This window comes from Quercus suber, unplaced genomic scaffold (genome assembly GCF_002906115.3).
Source record: "Quercus suber isolate HL8 unplaced genomic scaffold, Cork oak 2.0 scaffold_325, whole genome shotgun sequence".
Classification (NCBI taxonomy): Eukaryota; Viridiplantae; Streptophyta; class Magnoliopsida; order Fagales; family Fagaceae; genus Quercus; species Quercus suber.
The window spans coordinates 795,311-806,621 of record NW_027069778.1 but is presented as its reverse complement, the minus strand read 5'-3'; the positions used below and the strand labels follow the sequence as shown (position 1 = coordinate 806,621).

Below are 11,311 nucleotides of genomic sequence, written 5' to 3'. Positions count from 1 at the left end.
AATCACCGTTAATTATAGTCTGCCAAACGTGCCCTAATAACGTGATCCTAATTTGGGTTTGGCTTTTCAAACTATACTAAAATGCCATTTTCCCTATTTTGAGAACTCAAAAAAAAATTGTAATTAATGGTGTTAAATGAATAAAATGGATCATTTTCAAAATCCTAAATTCTAGCTTCTTTTTTTTTTTTTTTTTTTTTCCATTTCGGTCACTCCAGTCAATTTGGTCCAAGTTGGTCCAAGTTGGTCCACTTTGGACCCAATGCATCGAAACAATCAAATTGGACCAAAGTGGATCTAAATGAACCAAAGCAACCAATTTAGACCGATATAGACCGAATTGGAGTGAGTGAACCTAACTGGACCAAATAGACTGAAGTAACACACTTGGACCAATTTAGACGGAGATGGACCAAATTGGAGCGAGTAAACCTAAGTGGACCAAATAGACTGAAGTAACACAGTTGGACTAATTTAGACCGACATGGACCGGAATTGAGCAAATGAACTGAAATACACCGAAGTGGACCAACTTTTTTTCTTTTCTTTTTTCATAAGAAAAATGCATAAATTTCAATAACAAATACATAAACTCTAAATTGAGAGGAATGAAAGTAATATTAAATTTTTTATTTAAAAAAAAAAAAAGACTCTAAGCATGCAAAGACGCTAGTTAATTTAATAATAAATTAAAACACAAATAAATTGATTAAAGTTGCATAAATGAGCAAAAAAATGACTAATAATATCTAAGAAAATTTCCTAACTTTCAATTATTTATTTTACAAATTTTATAAGACAAATAAAAAAATAACAAAGTATAAGCAAGCATAAATAAGTAAATATGTTTATTAATTTTTAAATACAAAGCACTTTAAATATATTAGTAGTTCATTAACTAATATATTAATTTGAGGGATTGAAATCAAATAAATATATTATTAGTGCATTAAAATACACAATCAAAAGCAGGAGTTATTTATATTAAAAAAAATGAGAAAGCAAGTGTTATTTATAAAAATTAAGTTAAAATAGATAGTATTGTTTATAAATTGAAATATAATTATTTATAAATAAAAAAAATGTTCCAATAATTTTTAAAATAACAAAACCTAGAGCTTTAGTAATAAAATAATAATATAATAATATCTATACGCGCCGTNGGTTTGGCTTTTCAAACTATACTAAAATGCCATTTTCCCTATTTTGAGAACTCAAAAAAAAAATTGTAATTAATGGTGTTAAATGAATAAAATGGATCATTTTCAAAATCCTAAATTCTAGCTTCTTTTTTTTTTTTTTTTTTTTTCCATTTCGGTCACTCCAGTCAATTTGGTCCAAGTTGGTCCAAGTTGGTCCACTTTGGACCCAATGCATCGAAACAATCAAATTGGACCAAAGTGGATCTAAATGAACCAAAGCAACCAATTTAGACCGATATAGACCGAATTGGAGTGAGTGAACCTAACTGGACCAAATAGACTGAAGTAACACACTTGGACCAATTTAGACGGAGATGGACCAAATTGGAGCGAGTAAACCTAAGTGGACCAAATAGACTGAAGTAACACAGTTGGACTAATTTAGACCGACATGGACCGGAATTGAGCAAATGAACTGAAATACACCGAAGTGGACCAACTTTTTTTCTTTTCTTTTTTCATAAGAAAAATGCATAAATTTCAATAACAAATACATAAACTCTAAATTGAGAGGAATGAAAGTAATATTAAATTTTTTATTTAAAAAAAAAAAAAGACTCTAAGCATGCAAAGACGCTAGTTAATTTAATAATAAATTAAAACACAAATAAATTGATTAAAGTTGCATAAATGAGCAAAAAAATGACTAATAATATCTAAGAAAATTTCCTAACTTTCAATTATTTATTTTACAAATTTTATAAGACAAATAAAAAAATAACAAAGTATAAGCAAGCATAAATAAGTAAATATGTTTATTAATTTTTAAATACAAAGCACTTTAAATATATTAGTAGTTCATTAACTAATATATTAATTTGAGGGATTGAAATCAAATAAATATATTATTAGTGCATTAAAATACACAATCAAAAGCAGGACTTATTTATATTAAAAAAAATGAGAAAGCAAGTGTTATTTATAAAAATTAAGTTAAAATAGATAGTATTGTTTATAAATTGAAATATAATTATTTATAAATAAAAAAAATGTTCCAATAATTTTTAAAATAACAAAACCTAGAGCTTTAGTAATAAAATAATAATATAATAATATCTATACGCGCCGTTTAGTCTTTACGCTGAATAAAACACATTTCTGTGAGCTCAGGTTTAGGGTTTTTTCGTAGAGAGAGTGGCAATGGATGTGAATGGTGTTCCTCCCAAAGCTTTATCGGCAGAGAGCCTGCCGATATTCAAAGAAGGGATAGGTCTAGTTTTCTCTCGGTGGTCGGCGCTCCAAATGGCCGTCGAGAACGAGTGGGGCGGCCGTGACTCGCGTCTCAAAGCCGATCAAATCGGCTCCGATATCGTCTACTGGTTCACTCAGTCCAAAGGTACTAAAATCCATCGTTACCTTCTTTCTACAAATTTTGAATTAGATTAAACCTGATCGGTTTTATGAATTAGAATATATATGTATATATATATATATAAACGTTTTGAAAATGAAAATTTTGTGCATTAGAATCATTTCTTGGTTATTGATTGGCTTTTTGTGGTTGGAATTAGCTAATTTGTGATTAGAATACGATATGATTGGAGTTTTATTGACGAAATTATATAATTGTTTTGTTTTAATTTTTTGATTTATCTGGATATTTGGTTGGAATTCACAAAATTGGTTTTTTTTTTTTTTTCCTTTTTTTAAGGTTTAGTAAATGGGTTTGTTTTAGCCTAACTAATGTAGCAAGTTTTGTAATGAAAAATGGTTTTCATTTAATTTGCTTTTCTGTTTGAATTGTTCTTTTTTCTTTTTTCTTTTTTCTTTTTTTGTTTACTTATTTTTATTACTATTAGTATTATTTGGTTCAGTTGAGTACTTCGTTTTGCTAAGCAAAGCAGGAATTGATAAGTATTCTATCATAAGAACTTCCTCAAGAAATCTGAGATTGATGGGGGTTTAGTATTTGATGCGCTTTATGGTCCAAGTAATTTTATAATTCATTTTTGTGAATGTAGTTGATGGTCCAAGTACTGCGTTTGAGCTTGGTGAGAGAGTGTAATTAAGTGTGTGTGTGTGTGTGTTTAACAGTTAGTTTGTTTCTCCAAAAAAAAAAAGTTGATGTTTAATTTTTTTTAAGATTTAGGTGAGGAACCTTGGTCCCCAATGTTATGAATTTCACATTTTCAATTATTTCACTGATAAATTTTTATCATTATGTTTTTTTTAGAGCCTCTTTATATGGATGATTTAGAAGCTATACTTGAGGAAGGTTTGTTGACCCTCAATACCGAGGTTGATGATGGCAGCATTGAGGAGGTATACATTCTCTAAACTATTCAACCTTGACTTGGCATAGTCCATAATTGTATTTGATAATGGGGTTTTGTTAGTACTTCCAATAGTTATATCATGTTTTTCCTTTTTTTTTTTTTTTTTTTGGTGACCTTGATATTAGGAGAATCAGCCTCTCCAAAAAAAAAAAAAAAATTTAACAGTAAGGCTGTCTATCAACTACCTTTCCCATGGCCTACAAAGTGGGAGATTTGTGTGCTAAGTACAACCTTTTTTTAATATTAGGAGATCACCATAGTTCTTTAATTGCATATCTTCCTCCCCTAGCCATTGTGGATTCATTTATTTTTTTATTTACGCCTGTTTGTATCTTTAAAAACTAGATAAGAATGCCATAGTTCATGCTCTTTAAGTTTTACTCAATTGGTCAGGATTTCTTTAATTTTAATGTCTCTCATTTGAATGCTTATGTTCTCTGGTTAGTCTTTTAAATATGAGGTTAATATTTACTATTGGGTGTTGGTTTTTCCGCACTTTGTCTAACTACACAGGTAGCCTATAAACTGATGGTTATGCATGAAGAATGTTTGGAAGGGAAGTTTCAGGCTATTGAAAGCCTAAGGGAAGCCAATCAAAATAGAGCTGTTGTTCATCATGTCAGACAGGTGATTTATGTGTAGAAATCTTGGCCTAAATCCTTTATGCTTCTTAATCAGAATAATGTCTTATAAGGTGTCATTCTTTTGTTTTTCCTAGATTCTAGTTTTTTTTTTTTTTTTTTTTTTGATGTTGCCCTTGTGAGGTAGTTGGAAATTTTTAACAGAACTTAAATGTTTCAACAAGAGGTGCATCAGTTGACATGATGTAGGTAGTTTCTTGCATCATGTATAACCAAACTATGCCTGGTCTTTGGGTTAAAAGGCACCTCAACCACCCCCCCCCCCCCAACTTCTCTTAAAAATGGGGTGGTAGGTCAATTCAGGAGTTCAAGTCTCGTGGATTGTGTGAGTTGCTTAGATGAGAATGTAACAACCAATTTCCATTTGCTGAAGTGGAATTTGGATTGGCAAGTTTGTGTGTTTTCTCTGCTGTAAGCTCTGCTTAAGAATTTTCGACTGGCCCTGCCTTACAATGTTTGCCAACCTAGTAAGAAATATTGTGAGACCAGCAATTTTCACTTTCTTAGGAATTTCTGTAAACCTATGTGGTCCCCTTTATATTACTACTGTGTTTCTAATCAAATATGAAAGAGAGTTGATAGAAAACTTAAGCTTTTCTATGTAAGAAAAATGAATCAGGAAAAAATTTATTATATAGGGATCTTTCTTCATTGTAACTTGAGAAATTGATTGTGTTGTTCCCTTTGTACGCTCTTTGTGTACTTGGGATACTTTTGATCATTAATAATGTTTTGTTTTATATATATATATATATATATAAAATGTGTCTACTTACACTAATACTACTAGTACTACCATTATGTTGCAAATTTTGCAGTGATTGCCTTCCTACTTTTTATGTATGTATTATCGAAATTTTTTTAGATGGGATATTAGGATTCTTTCATTTGGATGTATAATCATGTATGGTGGAAACATAATCTCTTTTGCTCACCGAGTTCCTTGAGGCCATGAATCAAATGATTCAGTGTACAAGAATTGTGAGGCTGAAATGAAAATTTTTAGACTTTAATAATATAATATCTTCTCTTTCTTCCCTACTGCCAGGCTGTCAGTGATGATGATGATGACGACGACGATGATGATGACAATGTAAGCAGAGATGTTGCCAATAAGAATGAGAATTCGTCAAATATGATGGTGGATACACCAGAGTCCCAATCAAATTTGAATCATGTAAACATGATAGTCGATGACCCTAGGCCAAAGGTGGCAGATGAAACAGAAGACGGATGGGTCCAAGTTTCACGCAGACGGAGTAGGGGTAAAAAGAATTAGGTTGAAACACTGTACCACAGTGCCCTTTCAATATATCTTCTTCGTTTTCTTTTTTGGTTCTCCTTAAAAGTTTTGGTTTGCCAAATTATGAGTGGTGCTCCACAAGAGTTATATTGCTTGATTGAAAATCAAGTTTTCTTTGGTTTGAGGATATGCTAGGATGAGGTTTTTATTTGGGTATATATGCAGTATTTGTGCGTGCACATTTTCTGTGAACTCTTTAAAGTATTTAAAAGGATAGATATCAAATTATCATGGTCTTATGTATTGATTCAGTATTTAACGATAGAATTGGGTTACATTATTAAAAGAGCAGTTTTTGATAGCTATGAAATCTCTTAGGAAGACGTTCAAGCATTGAATTCATCTCTCCAAGTGATGGGTTTTCTGTGCATTCAGATGAGTCAGTGTAATCAATAGATGTGAGTTCAGGTAGGGATGGCAAACGGGCAAGGAAAATCCGTGCTGGACAGGTTGGGATTAGGGCAGGTTGGAGGTTTTTGGGCTGAAAATAGACTAATTTTGAATCAATTATACTATACTATACTATAGTAACTATACTCTATGCTCCTTCTTTACCCCTCAATTCAAACAGCCCATAAATCTCATTAAAAAACTACTCAAATAAATTATAACTTTCAAACAAGATTTCAAACAAGAGCCAAGTGGTTGTCTTTTTCTATTGTTTATATATATATATATATATATATATGTATGTATGTATATGTATATACCATTCAAGTGCAAGGCCTGTATGCCCTGATACCACAAAGGGGGTGGTTACGTGGGGCTCCCATCTCCAAGTTGCTTATGCTTGGAAAATGCCCTAAACCCCACGGTGCCAAGCCACGCTTCTAACGACATGGCATCGGGCTAGGAGAGCACCAACTTCAGCAACACCGCATACCTACCAAAGCATACAGGCCTAGCACTTGAACGGTACCCGCACCTGCCACTGGAAAGCCTCTTTTTACCGTGTATCTATTACAGAGTGGGAGGATCGGCAGTCTATTTAAGACTCTGATACCACAAAGGGAGAGGCAGAACACAGCACTGAAGGCGAAAGCACAGTAATAATATAGTGAAAATATAATGTAAACAAAGTAAAATCAGCCAAGAAGGTGGTAGTGCAAGATATAATCAAAGTAGCTTAAAACAATAATATAAGGCAGTAGAACTAGACAAGTAGTATATCAAAGCAATTTAAAGTATAGAATCGTCCAAGAAGGCAGTAGCAACAAATATATATAAACACAAAGCTGAAAGTAGTTATTATTGAAAATAGATAACAGAACTTTCAGTAGTAGTTACAAGATCTCAACAGTTCAACAATTACAAGGCTTGGAATTAGTTCTAGTTATAGGCTTTGTAGGATGTAGGAGACAGGTAGTAGTGGAAATTCTAGAGAGAAATTCTAAAGGAGAGAAGTAGGCCTAAAGAAAGTTCTGGCTCTAGAGAATTCTGAGTTTAACATAAGGGACGTCCCCCCTTAAATAGGCATAAAAAAGTGTAGTGAACAATACCGGTGAACAGTAATCAGTGAATAGTAATCAGTGAACAACGATTTTTCACTTTTGACTCAAATCAGCAGGAGCAAGGGCTTTGTCTGGTTCTTCAGTCCAAAGAGCCAAATTGTGCCAAAAGTAACTATGAGGTGACCAAAATCATGAAGAATCTTTTTTTCCAAAAACATCATCATTTGCATGGGTCAGTAATGTAATACAATAGTGGGAACTTCACCAAGGGTAAACATTGTAGCATTTTGGCCGTTGCGTAGGCCAGAAAAATCGGGTGTATCAATCAATCAATCTTTTGCTAAATCAGTAGTATCTTCTTCATCATAACCAAACCACTCCTGATTGTAAGGGTGGTAAGGGTTTTTTGTAACAAATGCTTCAGAGAACCGTTCATCTCCTGAATCATCAGCAACTTCTTTCTCCCTCGAAATCATTTTAAGGAAGGCATACAAAGCATCAAGGTCCTTGCAAATTTCATCCAAAGGAGAACCCTTCTTTCTAGGCTTAGCAGAGTGTTTAACAGTTTTAGCAGATGTAGAAGCAGGTACATCAGCTAGTTCAGCTTTTTGCACTGAGGTATTGATCTTAACCACCGGGAAAGTATTTGGGGATGGGAATTCTCTAGTGCCATTGTTAACAATTGCTTGTGTGTGAGGAAACTTATCCCACCACTTAACATACCAGTGGCGAGTGAGAACATCACTTTCCTTATCATATTGCCATTTCAAGATCCAAGGAACATTATATTTCTTAACGAAATGAAGCAAAGGAGGAAATTTTGCCCCATAAGCATCACCTTTGAACACACTTGTAAAATATTGGAAAGAACCCACCAATGATTCTGGGAATATTTCAGTAACAGAACCAAACTGGGTCCACTAGCGGATGAACCAAAGAGGCAAATCAGAATTGAAATCCTTATCAAAATTAATAAACCATGAATGAGACATGATCTCATTCTGATGAAGCATGAATCTAAACCAAGCAGCGAGATAATCATGATATGAATAAGGAACAAGGGAGGTTGGTAACCTTCTTGTGGAGGCAAGATTGGGGCCTCACATTTCTTCAGAAATAATATGATTCAAGAAAACACTATGATAAATAATCTTAGTAGTATTGTTCTTATCAGGTATGGCTTTAATAGTGATTGAATTCTCATGGTGCAAAATATCAAAATAGTATTGCACATCTTCCTCACTATGTTCAAGGATCCAATGAAACTTTAGGGGAAAGCAGCTTGTAGCAAGTCTGAAGGGATCAGTAATTGAAGTCCTATTTGACTCAATAGAAAAAAGATGTTGAAAATATTACTTCAAAACATATTTTTGCCAGATGGCAAGCTATTTTAAGTGTTTTTTATTTTGATATTGAATATATTAAAGGATCCCAAAATACCATCCCTGATTTCCTTACCCATGAATTTCTGCAGTGTCACAATGGCAAGTAGGCGGTCGAAAGACAAGAGCCTTGCCACTGATAAACCGATTGTTAAAAAGGAACCTGTTTCTTCCTTAGAGGTTGTCAACCGTTTCACTCCCTTAGGTACCATTCCTAAGCCTAATTACTCTTCTGTTTTGGCCTCATCCTATGATCCTTATGCTTTAACCTGAGTTAACCAACCTATTAAAACTATTTTTCCCAAAACTTCCAATGCTTCCAAGTATGTTAAAAAACAATATTTTCAAAACCTGTTTTCTATTGAGTCAAATAGACTTCAATTACTGATCCCTTCAGACTTGCTATTCCTAATGAGTTTTTTCTGAAGTAAAACATTGATTTCTTTTTTACAAAATTCAATAATCTCAGCATTCATCTGAACAGGGCAGGCTTTCATAGGAATGTTCTTTTCATCAAAATCTTTAACATATGGCAGGTCAACTATATGTCTTTTCCTATGCCAAAAAGCATTAGGAATGTCAAAGCAACCATCATCAATCAATATTTTTTGAAAATTATCAACTTTAAATTGCATCAATTTATCAGAAAGCTATTCAGCAATTTTCTTGTATCTAACTTCTTGCTTAAGGAAGTTAAGATGTTTGGTTTTAGCATGAATCAGATTTAAAGCATCATCAATATCAATTTCAAACTTTGAAGAAAATTTAAATTTTACTTTCTGTCCAAAATGATCAGTAGTAATTCCATCATGTTCAACAAGAAAATGATACAAAGCATTTATAAATGGCAAACCAAGAATCACTTTATCAGTCATATTTTTAACAAGAACAGAAGGAATCTAGAAGCAAACATTACCATGGCAAACATGAGCATTATTCAATTCATATTTAATTTTCAATTGATTACCATTAGCAGAAACCAATCTTTCAATTAATTTTTCAAAATATTTGGAAGGGATTAATCCTTCTTGGATACAGTTCATATCCGCACCACCGTCAATCATAGCAATAACAGTAAAATGATAATCATGGGAAACAACAATTTTAACTTTTGTAAACCATTTTGGAGGAAGCACTTTGTTAACAAGATTAAGTTGAGAATTATCAACAATACCTTTATCAGAAAGAAGAGCATGTTGATTGGATTTATCTCCATCTTTGTGCTCATCTTGTTCATTATCAGATTGACGTTTATCAAGGTTTTTATCAATTTTTAACAATAACAAATCTTGTTTAAGATTATTGTTATCACTTTTAATGCTTTTAAATTCATTTTTTAATTCAATTATTTCTTGTTTAACAACAGTGATTTCATGTTGAAGATCATTAACAATTAAGTCTTTAGATTTCTTTTTATTAAATCTTTCCAAAGTTTCTTCAAAGCTTATCATTGATTTTAGTTTTCTACTAGTTTCATCTTTTATTAAATTCTTCTTAAGCTTATCCAAATATTCTTTTTGTAATTCAGGGTTTTGAATCTGACTTATCAATTTAATCAACTAACTTTCATTTTCTTTACTTTTGGTGAGAACATTAATAGATTTGATAACATTACAACAAGAATCTCTACAACCAATTTTAACATTAGGTGAACTAAAAGATTCATCAGCAAATTGATAGCAAGAATCAGATGAGGAAAAAAAAATCATCTTCCAAGGAATCAGACGAATTGTTTGATTCAAGGATTTGGAATAACTCTTCTTGATCTTTATCATTAATATTTAACATGTTAAACTTATTTTTTAACTTACTAATGAAGCTGAGAAGTTCACCAATGAGTCACACAATGCCTTCATGCTCGTATGTTAACCTACACAAGACAAAGGAGAAAACCTATCAAAGGGCACTGGTGTGGTGCCGGCCAAATACCCTCCAAAGGTCAAGTCAGAAAGTATTCTCACAACTCTAGAGTGTTAGAGAGGGTAAAATAATGCGTCCCTTGGTTGGTGAGGGTATTGGGGCTTTTATAGTAATTGAGGGTTGACATCTCTTCCTTGGCGCGGAAGTCTTTTCCTTATAGGACTCTTCTTGTAGAATCCTAAACGTGATGGACAGATTCTCTCCTTATAGGGAAGATCTTTACCAAATATATGAGATTTCTAGAGTCCAAGTAGCGCAAGGACTCTGTTTAGGACCTTATGAGAATGGGCCGAAATATTCCCACTAAGGGGTCCAACAGGCCCATGGTCAACCAGCCCATCTTTCTTCGCTCCGTCTGTATTAGGTCCGTCCACATGAGATCCGTCCACTTAAGGCCCCGTGCAAATGACGGGCTCGTCCATCCTGACGTTTGCGAACTGTAGCCGGCCCGTACAATCACAATAGGCATCCTAGCGTGTATTTTCTCCCTTTCACTTACTAAGTTTTTATTTGCAATCTTTACTATAGTGTCCAGGTTTTCCACAGTTAAAACATTTGCCTTTACCTGGTTTCTGTTTATCATATTTTTTAGAAACATTTTTCTTTTTAGCATAAAAATCATTCGGTTTAGCAAAATTGGTTCTGTATTTTTTGTATTTTTTATGGTTATAATTTTTGTGAGTTTTATCATGTTTTTTCCCTTTTTGCTTGGAATGAGCAATAGGGGGCAAACCATATTGTTCACAGAAATTACCCATTTCATATTTAGCTTTTCTTTTATTCTTTAATTGGTATTTTAACAGTTTTTCATCATTACACATGTTAATACCAAGTTTTTTAATAGTGCTTAAAATATCACCATAAGTTAAATTATCATAATCAATGGAATCATTTTTACCAATTAACTCTTATTTTACCTTATGAGCAAAGTAGGAGACAGACTATCAATAAACTTTTCTTTCCAATAAAACTTGTAGCAATCTTTCCGAAGCATAACTTTGGAAATGAAAACATCTTGGTACCATCTATAATCAGACATAGTAGGACATCTCAAATTGTTCAAATAATCAGAAATTCGAGATAAAATATTGGATGGAATACCAACAAAATGTTTAAGAATAGTATAGATTAAGGTA

General features: G+C 32.8%; 1 protein-coding gene across 1 annotated transcript; it reads left to right on the top strand.

The window, feature by feature from the left end:
- Positions 1 to 2,287: 2,287 nt before the first annotated feature.
- On the top strand, positions 2,288 to 5,667 carry LOC112016441 (uncharacterized). Its single transcript, XM_024049005.2, has 4 exons — positions 2,288 to 2,538; positions 3,376 to 3,464; positions 3,992 to 4,105; positions 5,168 to 5,667. Exons 1-4 carry the CDS (start codon positions 2,343 to 2,345, stop codon positions 5,396 to 5,398), a joined length of 630 nt encoding a protein of 209 aa, XP_023904773.1. The 5' UTR covers positions 2,288 to 2,342; the 3' UTR covers positions 5,399 to 5,667.
- Positions 5,668 to 11,311: the final 5,644 nt, after the last annotated feature.